We start from the raw sequence: 18,087 nt of genomic DNA on the forward strand, positions 1-18,087 counted from the left end.
CAGGACAGAAGTCATTTGTAAAAATAATGTCCAGTTTTTTTTATTTGTTAAACGACTGCCGGTAAATTGCGTTTTTTTCTGTTTTCAATCTTTAATAGAGTCATAAAGGTTTTGACTATAGTGGGACCTTTGAAAACACAACTCCCGCAACAAAACCGAAATTTCCGTTTTACCAATATTTCAATGGGTCGAGTGTCCACCATCCGGCGTCCTTTATTAGCATCACAAATGGCCGTAAACTCAATGCAAGTAACAAGAATCATCATAGTCATAAATCTGCACCTTGAGACCTTGCGCCAGCCCCCCCTGGGCCCCCAGCACTAAAGAAACATACAAAAAAACAATGCAAACAGGAAGAAAGGGTGGCCTCACTTCATAAAAGGGGCAGGGCTCCAACTCAGACTGACGTCACGCCGTCAGTTGTAGATGGCTGGGTGGCTCGGCGAAGAGGGCTGGTTTTCTATTTACCACATAAAGGAGGTGGTGTGTGCATATATTATATATGTATATATATGTATGTGTCTATATATTGTGTGTGTGTGTGTGTGTGAAGAGTAGCGTGCAAAAGTATTGGCCCACTGCTCACGTTTAATCTTTTTGCATATTTCTCTTTAACATTGACAAATATTGTCCCAAAAGATGTAATAGTGTTTTGATTCCATAGGAGAGCAGCAGTTAAACATTCAATTGGATTTTCACTTCAGAAATAATCCTAACTTTGGCCTGGTTTCAATGAACTATTTTTTTTGTGTCATGAGGAATTTCATTCTTATGGAAACAGCGCATCAGTGTCATGAAATAGCCTAGGGTACTTTTTAGTACCCCCCCGACCCCCTTTTTTTATGCGAGCGCAGACGCCATAGTGTGAGCAGACAAAGACTTTTGTTCACTACTCCGTGTGTGCAAGTGGTTGTAGCTAGTGCAGGTAATTGTCCACGGAGGCAAAGGCGCAAGAGCCGCTGCCCGTTCGCGCCATAATGGCGAGGCACTGGGCGGCCTGGCCCACCGCCTGGGCCAAGGGAGGCTGCTTGGGCAGGTTGTGCGTTTCTGAGGAGACGAGCGCACTTAACGTCAATTACGGGCAGGATTTACCCACCAGGGGGTGCCACTTACCGAGTATTGCACTATTGAGGGTGGAGCACACTGGCTCTCTCTGGGTGGAGTCGAGCTGATAGCCCACTGGGCTGCTCCAGGGGTCCGAGTACGCTAGCAGACTGAAGGCGTCCTGTGGCGACGCAAAAACATTAGTCTGGCCGATTATGACTTCTAACAACGAATCACACCCAACTTACATAAAAATCTTGTGCAAAATGTTCACACAAAAATAATTGATCTTAAATCGGTTTTAATCATTTGCCGATTGTGCTTCACTACTTCCATCACTTCTTTTACCATCATCATTACCATTGCTATTTCCATACATTTTCAGCATATTATATAATTAGAGTATATATTATGATAACATAGTTTCTTGGGTGATCATGGGGAAACTGACTGCTATGTGGTGTGTGTTGTGCGGCCTACAAGTATCTTTGGATTTGGTACCTTAGGGGGTCCGTCCCCAGGCAGCAAGACCACCATTCTTGAGTATCCTGATCCGTACATTAAAAAGACATGGTACGGGAGCTTGAGACAGATGCCTCCAGCATCAAGCTCCCACTTTACAGCCCCCACTTCGAAATGTGAAGAATATGTCTGTTTTGTGTTATTTTTAAGATGCATATCTTTGTGATTGTATCCCAACTTATTCAGTTTTTGAAATTACTGTTGCTGATTAGCATAAAATGCTCCCAGTTTGACATGCATTTCTAAAATGACATTATCACTTGGTTATTAGTACTTTATCACCAGGTTGTAATAAGATTAGGGTTAAAATAGGCTGACTCAACAAATAAAACTCATAAAAGCACATTAACCTAACATCGGTGAGCTATTTTCAGAACCAGTCAGGTGTTCTTTGGGGGCTAGCTGGTGCCAATGGGCACCACATTGCTGAAAGGATTAGTCAATTATATTAAAGAAAAAGAAAAACTCCCACCTTGAGCATCTTCTTGTTAGCAGAGTTCTTTCCACACTCTCTCCGGAGATGCTCGCTCATGCTTTGCAGCTCCCGGCCGAAGTGGATCATCCTCTCGATGGCGGCCTGGCTTCCGCCGCAAAGTTGCCGCTTTGCCTGCGCCGATTCCACCTCTGCGTTGCCGTGAGCGAGCATTAGCCGAGTGCGCCAGGCCACCCCGAACACAGGAGGTCGGTTGTTTGCTCACTCACCCATGTCTGCGTCGTCCGTCTCATTGGCGTGTTTGGAGGACCCGTTGAGGAAGCCGTTTGAGGACGACTCAGTCACGCCGTTGCTGAAGTGCTCCACCTCCATGTCCACATCGCTGAGATGCACATGCAAAGTCATGCTATAATCGCATGCAGGTACATTTTGTACATTTTCATGTCTTTTGTGTTTTTAATCGTAGAGAGAGCATTGAAAAGTGAAGACTTGGGAGCTCAAATTCCCCCCTGTTTGTGAAAACATTTAGATGTTCAAAATGACACTGTGCTGCGATTTATGTTGTTGCATTTGGGAGCCAGAGGCGAAATATACACAAAACATGCTATGTACCTTATTTGGACGTAAAGACTTCCATTAAAATTCATAATCTCTGATATATCATAAACCTGGTGTATTTTAAACGCATTTCCCGGGATTTTGATGTTTTTCTGTTCGATGCAGTTGGAGTCAACTTTATTCCAAGTAAAATTTTTGGCGAGTAGCACTAAACCAGCTGGGGGGATAAAAAAGGCAATGTGTTGAAATTATTTAGACTTTTTGTTATAGTTTGTCATCATTTTTACCTGATTCCTATTATTACTACTTCCTCCAAGATTTAAAGTTTAATTTCAATTTTGATTATATTATATATTATATTATTCCCCCTAAATCCATTGGCTGGTGTTAATCCACATGTATCAGGATTTGACTATTATTATCTTACTTCTTAATATTATGTGGCCTTGGGGGTATGGCGCCCGCCCCGAGACTGGGAGGTTGTGGTTCAAGACTCAGCCGAGTCATACCGAAGACTTAAACATTGGTACCCGTTGCCTTCCTGCTTCGCGTTCAGCATTAGGAGTTGGAATTGGGGGTTTGGTAACCTAATGACTCCCAACACCTTAGTTGGGTTGAGCAAGGGGGCTGGGAATCCCCTCCTCTGAATCAATCTCCCAAAAAGAGTCAGAAATGACTCTAGCCACCTCCCACTAGGGGGATATGGCTGTGGTATATATATTAGTATATATTCTATTTTATTCACTTTTTCTTTTGATTTATATTACCATCATTTCTGGTAATATTGTATATTTTATCATGTTAGAAGTGTTTTATTTCTATTTTTAATATCTTTTTTTATAATTTTAATTTCTATTAAAGTTATCACAACTTCTATGAATTCATTTCAATATTTGTGTCATTAATTTTAACGTATTTCTTTTATTCTATTTAATGTATTATCATTTTTATTCCCCATTTTATTTATATGATTGTTATAATGCCTATTGTTATAATTTCTATAAATAATGTATATTCTTATTATAGTGATTTTTTTAAAAGCATTTATTTTCTCTATTATAATTTATTAATTCATTATCTGCACCGCTTATCCTCAGTAGGGTCGCGGAGGTGCTGGAGCCAATTCCAGCCATCTTCAGACAGTGAGCAGGGGACAACCTGAACTGGTTGCCAGCCAGTCGCAGGGCACGCAGGGACAGACAATTCGCTCCCTCATTCACACCTAGGGCCAATTTGGACCGGTCAATTAACCTGACACGCATGTTTTTGGAATGTGGGAGACAGCACGGGGAGAACATGCAAACTCCACACAGGGGGTTCGATCTCATGACCTCAGAACTGTGCCGCACACGCGCTAACAACTGCGCCGCCATGCTGCCCCTCTATTATAATTTTAGTATCTATTTTACTGTTATTAGTTTGATCTCTGTGGTAATTTCATTTTTATCATATTATTATTATTTTTTTTTTCCTTGGCCTGGAGAGGGATGGGCGCCACCTGGCTGTACTTGCCCAAGGCACACTGCAGGAAATCGTGCCCCTACGACCCTAGTGGTCAAGGGATCCAACCAACCAAAAATACATTTTTCATCATTATTATTAGGACATGATACCTCGAGGGAGGGGCTAATCTTTATTAAGAGTTTAACAAGATGAAAAATGCTCAGAAACTACAAAGGTAGTCTTCAAAAAAGCCTTAAAAAAGAATTGTGATAAAATAGGGATTGGAATTTATTTGAGAAAAATTGCAATATGATATCATTGCCCACCTGCTTCCTGCAGCCAGGCTGCGGCTTCCGTTCAGGCTAACGTCCGCCGGGATGCAGGGTTTATGACTGTGAGTGGTGGAGCCATGGCTCTTACCTGACGTCACGCCATTACAGCAGTTGCTATCCACACCTGCAACCAGAAGGAGGCGCTCTTTTAAAAAACATTCAAAATACTTGAACAACCTCTGCCCATATATCAAGACAGCTTACCTGTCAGGTAGGACTGTGAGCTGCTTGCTTTGTGGGCGGGGCTAGCAAAGGGACGGGGAGAGCCTGGGTAACTGTCCTGAGATTTGGGGCTTCGACCTCCCAAACACCGAACTTCGCTGTCCGTCCCGTTTACCATCTCGATGAACTGGCGCACCCTGAACATGGTTGACTTTTTGTTTACAAAAAAAAAAAAAAAAAAAAACACGCAAATGGAAACAATACAGGAAGTGGTTTCTATGCATACTTGAGCATGAAGAGGAGGTCCGGGCTCCTCTCTAGGAGATTTGGATAGAGCTGCTGGGTGGTCTCGATAGCCTCGCCCATCCTGCCAGAAAGCACCAGCTTCTGGATCTCTGTAAACAGACCAAAACATGAGACCAAGTAGTTGAATGGAGGCAGGCAGAGATTCTTTAAGGTGTTATTAGCTGTTTCTGCAAAAGTGAACTTCAAATCTTTTTTACTTTGAATTAAGGGTCAACCAATCATCGGGCGGGCCGATTATTAGCACAGATATTGGAATCGCCACTATAATTTATTTGTTGGTCCAATCAAATATTTTTAAAACTAGGCCATTTAGGCTCAGGTCCAGCAGTCTCTCCTTCCCTCTCCATTTGCTTCTTACTACCCCTTTTTGAACATGTTATGTAACATTATTTTGTTGTTGAGTTCTTGTTTTTGTTCTGTTTTTGTTTTAATGTTCGAAATAAAAGTTTTCATTTTCATTTTTTTCTCTTTCCTGCCTTCTGTCGCAGTTGCTAACCACCTCATGCCTTTTGATCAGCTTCCGGGAGCGCAGCCATAGGAGTGCCCACACTTTTCAATTTGCGAGCTGCATTAACATTTTGATGCACTTTTTGTTCCAAGTTAATTTAAGTCATGTTGGTTGTATTGACTTTTCTATAGGTTTAGTGAAAAAAAAATACGGCAGCTTTTTATGTACATTCATATGACTTGCTGCTAAGCCTACTTCTATTTTCTGCACTGTTAGTTTTTGGTTTTAGTAAAAAATTAGTCATGTTAGTTGGGTTGAAATTCTACTTTATTTACTTTAGAAAAGTTTTAGAGGGGTGGGGTACGTGATTTGAAAACTTATGGCTTCAAGCTAGGGGATGCTGGCATAGTATCACATGATTTGTGTGCAAGTGCATGGCATTTCTTAGATGCGCTGGAATACAATCTTTTTTTTCATCTATTAAGGGTTTGTTTTTGGCGAGTGTAGCACTAAACCGGGGGCGGCAGTAGCTCAGGAGGTAGAGCGCTCGTCTTGGGATCAAGGGATCCCAGTTCGAATCCTGGCTCGTCCGTGTTACATGTCGAAGTGTCCTTGGGTAAGACCCTGAACCCCTAATACCTCCAATAAGCAGGTTAGCGTCTTACATGGCTGCAATACAATACAAGGCCGCTTTTGGGAAATGTGGAGCACATTGTAAAGCGCTTTGGGAAGTCATCGACTTGAAAAGCGCTATATAAATGCAGATCATTTCAATTCATCCCCCCGCAAACAAATTCACAAAAAATGAGAGAGGAAAAATAAATGTTTTTTTTACAAGTTTGAAACCCTGGCAGTCTGCCAGAGTTTTCATATTGTATGGGTAACACTGAAAACCCATCTCAGTTTTTGAATGTGCGCGGCTTTAAAAGGCAGGGCTCACTTTGCCGGTTCTTGATGGAGGCCAGCTCCTCGTGCACGGCCTGGTCGGTAGTCTTGGCAAAGGCTTCAGCAGTCGCGCAGTAGCTGTGGTGCACTAGGTAGGAGGCCACCATCCTGTGCAAAAGACCACAAAAACATTTTTAACATGTCTGAAGTGACAATGTGTCATAATTCACCACTAGAGGTCGTAGCATAGAATGGAGCTGAAGAGTGCACACTACTGAAGCCCGAAGGATAACCACTGTGCAAAATTTGGAAGCCTACTTCAACATTTTCTTTCATGAGCAAGTAAGAATCAGTGGCAGGAAAAAACACTACTGTTAATATTCTAATTATATTATTAGTAATGATAATAATAAGTCTCTTTTTTTTAGTTGCGGCACTGTTAAATGAAAAAAATTCTGAACTAAACGACATTGAAAAAATATTCAGTTTTGGGAAAGAATTCATGTTGAGTTCCTCAAAATGTTACGCTCACAAGAGTTAATAAAATCAAACTAAGTTTGGTGTTTCAATATCAATAACATAAAATTGTGGGTTAATATATAAACAGAAGTCATTCCATACCAGCTAAGATTATATTTAGGTCTGTATATTTATAAATACATTTGAGAAAATTGCTGAAGTTAAATTGAAATTGTATGAAGTTACTTTGCCCAATTTTTCCATAATGACATGGTGACTTGCTAATTGGTTGACGATTTACACTGTAACTCAATTGATTACCGGTAATTCTTGTTTGTGCCGTGCGTCACTTCACCAGTAACTTTCAATTGGTTTTGGCAAAAAGTCTTCAGACTTCAGTTTGGTTATGTGTTTAGAAACATTTATATCAATTTATAAAATCATACTTATACATATTTTGGATAAATATACTACAGATTAATATGTCAAGCCTTTCTTTGGGTCATATGTCATGCGAGTCACTAACGACATCATTATAAGTTTGAAATGTTAAAATATTTTATTCCTCCAAAAGATTTACGTTGAGCATCAGATGCTATTCGACACTTGGCAACACTAATGCAAGTTTGAAATGTCATTTCCTTGTTTTGTAATTTTCCTTTGGATAAAGTTCTGTTGTCTTGTTTTGGTTTTGAATACGTCTTCCCTGCAATAAAAACAAATGTAACGGGTGGGCACTTGAAAGCCTCGACTGCTCCCTGTGGACCCATGTTTATGTATAATTTTATTGTATTTTTCAGTTTATTGTAGTTGTTTTGTGCAAATATTTTGTCGTTCCCTTTTTTTTAATTATTGGTGGATTCCATTTTTTGTGTTGTGCCATAAAACGGTCGAGTATTTGTTTGAAAATGTATTATTTGACAGCCACAACAGAAGACATTTATAAGAAATTACTAGGGGATGCACAACTTTTGGTACAGGTTATTTTTCTGCCAGAAATGACCAAAAAGTGAGGTTCTTGGAGAGGAAATTTTTTTAAAAAAGCTTCTGAAATAACAACATTGTGTCCCAAGTGAGGCTAGCCATTCTAAACTTGCTTCCACTCGGGAACGAGTGCGTTGACTTTTTTACATTTTGCATACGAGAATGGAGAAGATGGAGGTCAAAACAGATTTTCTGCCAAGCTATTAAGACATTTTCTGAGAAGTTTGAGTGTCCCACTCTTTACGCGTTTTTGAAAGCCACTAGCCAGACTTTGGCTCATGTTCATATCCTGACATCCTTGCTACAGAGCTAACTTCCTACAGTTGAACAGTTTTCATTTATATTTTCATTTTAAACACATCCTTTGTGTGTGACATAATCTGTTAATCCTGCTAAATCCATTGGCTGGTGTTAAGCTACATGTATCAAGATTTTACTATTATTATCTTACTTCTTAATATGCGAGTGTGACTTTGTTGGATTAGACTTGGCAGTTTCCCACACCACCACACATTTCCATCAAAAACTAAAATTCCAACAAAATAGTGACTTAAAAAAGTAGAGCCTTGTGTGTTGTTTGAATTTACTTCTCCTGTATCACTCTGTTGTTCTGATTTTTTAAAGCACCCACCCTGTATTTGACTGACAGTATACACCAGCCTATCACAGTCACCAACACAGTCACACCAACCCAAAACAGAGTGCCCTCCCAAATCGGTCCCTATTGTATGCTGTCTATCAGATCAGTGAGAACACAATACACACTACAACAATATCAATGAGAATGAAGACAAAATCAGTTCGATTCAAAAGCCGCAAAGGAATGAACGGCGATAACCTTAGGTGCCTCTGTATTCAATTTATTTTTTCGGTGCAGGCCCCAAATTTTTATTTAACTGCCAAAATGGAAATTCCACTGAAAAAAAAAGAAAGCTACAAGGCAGTGCTGTGTGAAGCAAGTAATGAAATGGACCTGTAACACAAGGCGGAATCAGCATTTTAACAACTTCCTGTTTTTAATCCGGCACCGTCGTGAGACAAGAGCAGGCCCCAACAAACGCAGATTAAATCCGGGCAGGACGAGTAATCATAGCGACGCAGAGAGATAATCCCATCAGGTCAAGGCAGGAACTCAGATATTTACACACCCAGGGTGGAAAACAGTGTGATTGACTCAAATGTAGGGCTACACAATTAGCCGAATCGATGTTGCGATGTGACAGTGCAATTGTGTAATCGAGGATTTATAGTTCCCCAGTTGTCGGTGGTGGAAAATTGTCACAGTTCGGGTTTTAACGGCACTGGCCAATCAGAGGCAGGTTTTAACTACACTAGCCAATAAAGGAAAGGGGTGGGCCAACTGCACAATTGACCACGAAAACAAAGGACGACACGACAGCTTGTAGCATTAGTGCCTCGTTACATTGAAAATACATTTATCAATTAAATCGAACTCTGAGTAAAGTCAGAAGAGCACAGAAAAATGCTGATCACCAGCGGGCATTCCGTGTATTGTTTTTGCGTTCGAGAATTGACTGATGCTGCGGTGATAGAGAAAGCAATAGTGAGGCTAATATCTAGTCTACAATTACAGCTAAGCTAACAACTCTCACAAGCTACCCCTGCCAGATCCATCACGGATGCAGCTACAACTCGTGGAAAAACAACTACATACCTAACTCCTGCATTGCAACCTTGCTTAAGTCGCGGTTGCCTAAAACCAGCGTTTTGCTAACCAGCCGCTCTCCAAATCGGTTTCTTACTCTAAAAGGAGAGCCCCCCAATTTCACTATACATTTGTATTATGACAATAAAGACCATCTATTCAACTGCAATTTTTTAGATAGGTAGTTGTTATCTTATTTCAGTCATATTTCTCAGTCTGTAATGACGATGTAGCTTTCTCACGAAAAAGGAAAACTAGCACAGAAAATTGAAAACAATGTCAAAAATGCTATACAGGTCTGAAAAATCGCAATTAGTCGTTTTTTTTCTTCTCAGAAACCTTGCAGCTTTACTCAAGCATTCTCTGATTTACTTGCTGAGGGGCTACGTAAGAAGATCAAGAAAGAAGCATCTCTTACTTCTGGATCATGGACTGCCACTCTCCCTCACGTTCGCCGATGGGGAAGCGGTCAATCTGCGCCTGGATCTTCGTCCTCCACTCGCGCATGTAGTCCTCGATGTCAAAGACGAAGGGGTGTTGGCCGAAGTTGGCGTCTACCACCTCACCTGGGGTCTGGAGGCCCACTGTGGGGTACAAGTTGGGCTGCAACAGCAAAACACGCCAGGAACATTTAAAAAATATAAAATAATAAAGACTTTTCCTAAAAATAAGATTTATATCTAGTAGCTATTTCCAAAAAAATAAAAAGAAAAGCAACTACTTCAATATTTGGTCAATTTCTAATTTTGTGTGTGAACAAAATAATAAACAATTTTTTTCGATGATAGTTAAATATCTAAAAATAGTATACTTTAACACTATAAGTTAAATATCAAAAAAATGAAAATTAAAAATTAGATGCCCCATCTGGGGAAAAAAATATATAATAAATAAATTAAAAGAGAATAATTTTAAAAAGCAACAGTCTTAATAACCCTTTGTATGCATGCAAGAATACCACTTAAAATAAAATAAAAGCTGGATAAAAGTACAAAAAAACTAAATGACAATTGAAATATTAAAAACTTTAATTCTTTAGTCTTTTTAAAAACAGAAAAAAACAATGTTTGAAAAGCAAATGATTCATTACTCTATTCATTAATATAAAAATGTAAACTTTTGTCTGTCGATGTGTGTGTGGGTGTGTGAGACTTAAAGAGCTATACTGTATATTTTCAACAAAATCACTAAACCTGCTCTTTGGACCAAAGCTTTGTCTTAAGCGCATTTTATTTCACTGTGTGACGCTTGATTTGAGAAAGTCTGTTAAACAATAGGTTAATTAAGCCAGAGCCTTTGTCCCATATAAATATACCACTTAAAATTTGTCACCTTAACAGTGTCAAGGCTCATTTTGACCCTCAATTTTGTCATAAATAATGGTTTTAGGGTGAGAGCAGTTATTTGGTTAAAAGGGCACAAATTTCTTTAAACGAGGATACCAACCTATCTACCTTCGGCACAGACAGCACTGGTCAGAAGGGAGTGCTTGTGCTTTGTGCATAGCTCTGCCCATCCCTACCCAATCAAATTCTCTGGTGCTTTCCTGGCATTTTCAGTTTGTTCTGTAGGTTTTCATCAAGTAATGTCTCAACAGTGAACATAGATTATTAATAAGCTACCATATAGAAGATTCATTTGCTGTGTAAAGCCAAAACAGGGTCTGTTGGTGTGGCACCTCGACTGTAAACTGGAGTTTAAAATGTATCTTATATATACACTGGACCTTACCGTCAGGGATTTCTGTGTTGTTTTGGCTTTGCATGCACTACTATAAGCTTTGCCAAAACAAAAGATGAAACGACATGGACAAAATCTGAATGGTTAATTTTGTATCAGAGATAGATGTACTCCAGAAGAGAGCCATAGGTTCCCGACCCCTGGTGTATACGAATACACCCCAAAGTAAGTTAAAAACAAAACAAAAAAAACATAATTAAATCTTTTAAAATGGTAACGTTAAAATTAATACAAAAAAAAAAAAAAAAAAGCAAAAAAAAAAAAAAAAAAAAGAAATAATTCAGAAGTTCTAAACATGTTTTGCATTGGGGAGAAAACTAGTTATCTGCATCATACTTGCAATATTGTGATGCCACTTTTTTCAACACAGCTTTTAAAAATGACTCAGTGCGGCTGTTTATCAGTAAAGATTCACATAATCACCATGATCTAAAACCCAGTACTTACCGGAAGGTCTGTGAAGGCAATTCCTGCAGGAGGACAAAAAAAAGTCAGCTTGGAAAATGCAATTACCTAAATAAATAATAATAAGTTACTGACCGAGGCTGTGTCCATTCTTGGTATAGAAGCAAGTGTTGTTGATGAGATTGACGCAGCAACCAATCACGTCGCCTGTGGTGAACGTGGGCCCGTATGGCTGCCCGGTGCCAGAGGAGCAGAAGGAGTGGCCATCGTCGCCGTGGTAACCGTACGAGTGCTTATCCCAACCTGGTCGAAGCATTTGAGAAAACGTTAATCTTCGCTGAAAACCCTTAAATCTAAGGGTGGCCAAAGGCATAAAAAAAAAGTGCTCAGGTGTGGATAAAGAGGTTTTGCTGTGGTCTCACCTGGCAGCCGGTTCATGTTGACTCCCTGAGCGGAGAGGCCTATGCCCATGTATCTGAAAACAAAAATCTAACATCAGCATTTGAAATATTCAAAAAGAAGTCAGACTATTGGTATCAATAAAAGCCATGTGGCAGTATGGGATTGGAAATAATGGATAAAGGTCCCACAGATGCAGTACATTTTAGGTGGAAATACAGTAGCAGCAAAAAAGAACTGCCAGGCCCAGCCAAAGTAGGCTTTGCCGCTCCGCACCCACAGAAGTATGCCATCGAGGATAATGAATTTCAGCCGTCCATTTTTTGGGTGGACGGAACGGCAAAAAAGAGCAGCCAGGTCTAAAATGAGCTCTGCTGGATCCCGCTTGCAGCAGTATCCAATCAGGAATAATGGATCGCAGAATATATTTCATTTTGTAATGCATTGAAGCTGCCAAATGCAAAGCCAGAGTAGCAAAAGACAACAGTAAACTCAAAATCTAAAAATTGTAATTTGTCAAACCTGAGGGTCTTTAAAAATTTAAAACGTGATTTCTGAGTCATTTTGGACACTTCCGATTTTAAACATAACAATAAATCAACAGTTTTTTGTGTTTCATAAAATGTATTGTAAATACCTACAGTGAACCACCAATTGGCGAAACAGCTTTAAAGTAATCAGATCACACGTACATTTGCCTACATTTCCCAATTTAGCATTTTTTCTAGCCCACTGCCCAATAATTGCTGGGATGGGCTCCAGCACCCCCGCGACCCTACTGAGGATAAGCTGTGTAGCTAATGAGATGAGATGAGATTTTAAATGAATCACAGACAAACATTCTAAGAAACAAAGGGAGGACAGTGAAACGCCCTCTTTTTTCCTACCCGTCTCGGCCTTTGCTGATGATCTTGACCTCAAAGTAGTAGACGCCGCATGCGGCCGGGATGGGGTGCGTAGCCCTCACGGATGCTGCATCTTTTTGTGTCTTGCCGTGCCCTTTGAAAGGGGGACAACGGAGGACAAAACACTTCATTTTGACTGCCATCAGCATCACGCACACCATTTTTGAAGTAAAGGATTTTCGTCTCGAAAGAAAGAAAAAAATTAACACAGAATGGGGGGCCGAATTTTTAACTTGTACACATAATGAAGGGAATGAAGGACAAACCGGGGACCCTGCTAAGCTTTTACCAACAAGATATTTTTCAAAATGTTATGTCTCTCTATGCCTTTTTGGCTGCTAGCCATACTCTAGTCAATGTTTACATGCTATCGTTACAGGTAAGACGCTTTAATATGTAAACATTTTGGTGCGGCAGTAGCTCAGGAGGTAGAGCGATCGTTTTAGGATTAAGGGATCCCAGTTCGAATCCCGGCTTGTCCGTGTTACATGCCGAAGGGTCCTTGGGTAAGACACTGAAACCCCAATACCCCCAATAAGCAGGTTAGCAGCCTTACCGGTTGCACAGATCACGGCCGCTATTGGGAAATGTGAAGCACAATGTAAAGCGCTTTGGGAAGTCATTGACTTGAAAAGCGCTATATAAATGCAGATCATTTCAGATCATTTCACATGTACTTCGGGATTGAAATTTGTCACTGAGATTTTAATTAGCTCCTAGATGGACTCTGGCTAATATTTACATGCTATCACCACACAGCACACTTACTAGAGTTGAGCAGTTTTAATGTTCAAACATGCACTTTTTTGTCTGATATTTAGTCCAGTCGTCCCCGAAGTCGAACATGCTCATGTTATTTGCATATTTGATCTCTTTGGAGTTTTACTTATAGTGAATCACTTTGTTGTCTGACATGAGGTTTAATGGGACAGTGTGCATTATATAATGCCTCCTTTTGGTAGAAAAAAAATTTGTTGAAAAGACAATATTGATTTGAAGAATAATGAGCATAAACTGATGAACCATCATATAAACATGTATGCATATGTATGTGTCCAAAAATGCATTATGTATGCATTAAACGTATAAATTGAATTTCTACATAAGGCTTACCCAAAAGAAGCTGACATAATTGTCCATCTTCCTGCTACGGGTTGCACTCCTAATTAAAATCAATCATATTTGCTCTATGGACCCTGGGTGCGACTGACAACCAAGTGGGAAGGAAGCAAATTCTGGCTTAAGCTTAAGTTTTCTCGCCAGTCTTTCCATGTTGAGTAACACGAGGTAGAATATGTTGGTGAAGCCAGGACATGATGTTCCATATGACACATGCTAGCTTCCAGACACAGCTAGCGCCATTTCCCAAGAGCTTTGGTATCTCAGTCACGTGATACGTGATTCGCTTTAAAAAGCCATTTATCCCCGGCCTGCAGTGGTGGACTGGTCAGACCAGAAAGGCCTGCTTATAAGGAGACAATTTGAAAACGTATGTATTTTACACAAAAATAGCCTCAATTATTTTTTTTACAGTTTATACTTCAGTTCATAACTTTCACAAGTTGGCAGCTCAGCTTCCAGCATCAATTCGAGATTTAATCTGTTTGCCGTCATGTGATTGTTTACACTGTCCTCATTAGAAATCAGGAGGATTCTCCATTCATCCCTTACATCCACCCGTGTCTCCTCACTCAGCACCAAACGATGGATTTTGTTCTTGTCTGTTTAGAACGTGAGTTAGTCCAAGAATATACTTCTGAAATTGGGTTTTGTTCAGCTCATTCAATGTGGGCCAAATTTAGTCCAAAGATAGTTATCTTTGTGTTTATCTTGTCTGAATTCCTTCCACCCAAAAGGCATGTTCTCCATGTCTTGAAAATAACCTTTATTTTCAACCGTATTAAGATGTCTTTAGGATGGAACCTTGACATCTTTTTAAACAGTTTTCTAATATGATTAATTAAGCTACCAGTGCAGCAGAGCGGCGCAGTGGTTAGCGCATGTGCGACACAGTTCTGAGGTCATGAGATCGAGCCTCCTGTGTGGAGTTTGCATGTTCTCCCCGTGCTTGCGTGGGTTTCCTCAGGGCACTCTGGTTTCCTCCCACATTCCAAAAACATGCATGTCAGGTTTATTGGCTGGTCCAAATTGTCCCTAGGTGTGAATGAGCAAGCTAGTGAGTTGTCTGTTAACGTGTGCCCTGCGACTGGCTGGCAACCAGTTCAGGGTGTCCCCTGCCCACTGCCCGAAGATAGCTGGGATGGGCTCCAGCACCCCTGCGACCCTACTGAGGATAAGCGGTGCAGATAATGGATGGATAAGCTACCAGTGACTGGAATTGCTCAATACAACCCAACTTTAAACATCCGTTTTGGGACAGAATAAAGTATAAAACTGACCGGGGCCCCCACCCAGCACCAGACGTTGGATTTTGATCTTGTATGTTTTGAAAATGCTTAAGTCCAAAATCAAACTAAAATTGGTTTGTGTTTAGCCTACTGGGCGTGGAAAAATCAAGTCCAAAAATAGTTGTTTTTGTGTTTATCTCGTCTAAATTCAACAGTCCTAAATACTTATTTTCAATGTTTAGGAAAAATATCTTTGTTTTTAAACCCATAAAGACATATTTTGTGCCTTTCAACCAGTTTTCAAATTCAAATGTTTAATCTGACAATGAATGAACACGCATAACACAACGCAACTTTAGACGTCCTTTCTTGAGACAACATCAAGCCTAAAACTGACCGATGTCTTCCCACCCAGCACCAGACGTTGGTTTTGGTATTAACTGTTAGGACATGACTTAGTCCAAAAGTAGACATTTGAAATTGTGTTGAGTTCAACACATCCAATCCAGTACAAATTTAGTACCCAAAAAGTTGACGACATGTTTATTTTGTCCCTCCAATTGGCATCTTATTGCAGTCCCAAAAAGCATTTTTTTTCTCTTTTTTTAACCGAATATAGACGTCTGTGGGACGGAACCTTGACTTCTCCTCAATTCATTCTTTAATTCGAATGTTAAATGAATGAAAGGACATAAATACAATACAATACAACCCAACATAAGATGTCCATTTTGGAACAAAATCAGGTCTAAAACCACTTAAAGTCCACTTCAAATTTCGGTCTTGTCCGTTTTGGAAATAATATCATCCAAAAATAGACGTCTATAATTGGCTTGTGTTCAACCCGTCCAATGCTGTCCAAATTTGTTATTGTTGTTTACTTGGTCTAACTTTATTAAATTTATTCCTATAAAAGAAGTCTTAAAGGTCTTAAAAAGCCAATGTTTTTATTTTACCGAATATGGACATATTGGGGACAAAATCTAGGTGTCTTATTGCACCGTTTTTGCTGGTTTTGTGACAATTTAAACGCGTTATATTTTCTTCGATACATTTCTAGGACTGCCATTTTATTTTTTTGAGGACATTTCGACTGCATTACCTGATAACTAGCACAACAACGATTAGCACGGCTAGAGAAATAAAACAAAAAACAAATCGACGGTTTAAGCAAACACCGACTGGAATTTAATTCGTATTCAATTTGGAAGAGAGTTTTGAGAATTTATTTGCGTTTTTACCGTTTTTCAACGTTATGTGCGCGAATCAAGATGGATGTCCTCTCAAGATAAGCTAGTTAGCCACTTTGTTTTTAGCCTTGGTCGGCCATCTGGATTTCATCAACCAGAGTTCATTTTTCTTTATGTTCTCAACGACGACCTCACCTTTATAATGGACCCGGAGGTTGTTCTGCGACAAGCCTATGTAACTGAATTTGTCCTTGGGGCTCCAGGAGCGCGGCAGTGGCGTCTCGCTCTCGTTAACGGCGGGGTAGAGGCGTCGCAGGCGGCCACTCAGCTCTTTCTCCTGCTCGTTGAGCGTCGAGTCTCCGTGGACCACCACCGACATGAGAAAACCGCAGCCGGACATGCTCGCCGCCGCCGTCGCGGATGACAGCGACGGCCCAGAGCCGCCGGCGGCCGTCAGGGTCGCGAATTTAAAAAAATTATTAAAAAAAATAAAGCTGCTCTTTAGCTAGGATGCTAACGTCTTAGCTCGACCTCCTCCAACCAAAAAAGGCAAAGCTGCCCTAGCCAAGATATTTTCAGGTGTTCATTGAGTTGAAGGAAAAAAAGCAAAAAATGACGATAGAAGTTTTCTTCGTCGAGCGAAGGGAAGCGAACGGAAACTCCGATAATGAGCTCGCACAGTAGCGATCTTTTGTTTGTTGTTGGAGAAGGATCCGCGCGACTGATTGGATAACGGAGGTAAAACCTCACCCGTGATTGATCGACGGAGGGTAAACCTCGCTCGTGATTGGTCGAAGGATGCTGCACACACTTCCGGGATTGAGAAAAGTGGTAAACAGTCCAGAAACAAAAACAAGTCACTCGTCATCTTTTAAGTCGTCACTTTTGATCATATTTTTATGACGATATATATATATATATATATATATATATTATATAAACGGACAAGTTGTTGATTTTGATATATTTCCCCCCAAAATAATCTACTCGACCTTTTACATTGTCAAATCAAGTCATGTTTAATTGTATAACCCTTTATCACAAAGTCTTTAAGGGCTGCACGGACCACATTTTATTGAAAACTGCAGAGTATTAGATAGATAGATAGATAGATAGATAGATACTTTATTCATCCCCGAAGGGAAATTCACATTTCCAGCAGCATCCCTGAGCTGAGAACAATACTACAATTATTACACCATCCCCTGATCTAAAACCTGCCTGAGGGCAAGGAAAAACTCAAAAACCTTGAAATGAGGAAAATGAAGAAACCTTGAGAAGGGACCGCCTGAGGTAATCCCCCTTTCAGGATGACCAGGCTGCAATGGGTGTTGCAATATCAAATAATACACAGATATCATCAGCAGGAAATATAGGTCCTTCATATGCTGTAGAATAGAAGTGTGTTTTAAGCCTAGATTAGTTCGTTGACTTTGATACTGTGATGTTTTCCAAAAATCTATCTTTCAGTTTACATTTTTTATTGCAAGTTAATGACAAATAAAGAATGAAATAAACTATTTGTAACCAATCTGAAACCACTAATATTTTTAATGATGGTATATATATATATATATATATATATATATATATATATATATATATATAGGCAGCAGCCTCAGCAGGGTAGCCCGTACCTCCCTATCCCCACCCTCTTCACCCAGCTCATCCGATGCGATCCAGAGACGTTCCCAGGCCAGCCTAGAGACACAGTCTCTCCAGCGTGTCCTGGGTCGTCCCCGGGGCCTCCTGCACGTGGGACATGCTCGAAACACGCACGGAGGGAGGCGTCCAGGAGGTATCTTACCAGAGGCCCGAGCCACCTCAACTGGCTCTTCTCAATGCGGACGAGCAGTGG

General features: G+C 40.2%; 1 protein-coding gene across 1 annotated transcript; it reads right to left on the bottom strand.

Annotated features, from left to right (window-relative positions):
* Positions 1-195: 195 nt before the first annotated feature.
* Positions 196-16,963, bottom strand: ranbp9 (RAN binding protein 9). The gene is made up of 14 exons (XM_088345092.1): positions 16,425-16,963; positions 12,674-12,785; positions 11,810-11,862; positions 11,523-11,690; positions 11,430-11,452; positions 9,661-9,845; positions 6,189-6,301; positions 4,781-4,889; positions 4,537-4,691; positions 4,327-4,456; positions 2,269-2,381; positions 2,039-2,190; positions 1,114-1,225; positions 196-1,047 (listed from the first exon to the last, which is right to left on the bottom strand). The coding sequence occupies exons 1-14, from the start codon at positions 16,627-16,629 to the stop codon at positions 917-919; spliced, it is 1,761 nt and encodes a 586-aa protein (XP_088201218.1). The 5' UTR covers positions 16,630-16,963; the 3' UTR covers positions 196-916.
* Positions 16,964-18,087: the final 1,124 nt, after the last annotated feature.

Source organism: Urocampus carinirostris, chromosome 1 (genome assembly GCF_059441175.1).
Source record: "Urocampus carinirostris isolate Australia breed hairy pipefish chromosome 1, RoL_Ucar_1.0, whole genome shotgun sequence".
Classification (NCBI taxonomy): domain Eukaryota; kingdom Metazoa; phylum Chordata; class Actinopteri; order Syngnathiformes; family Syngnathidae; genus Urocampus; species Urocampus carinirostris.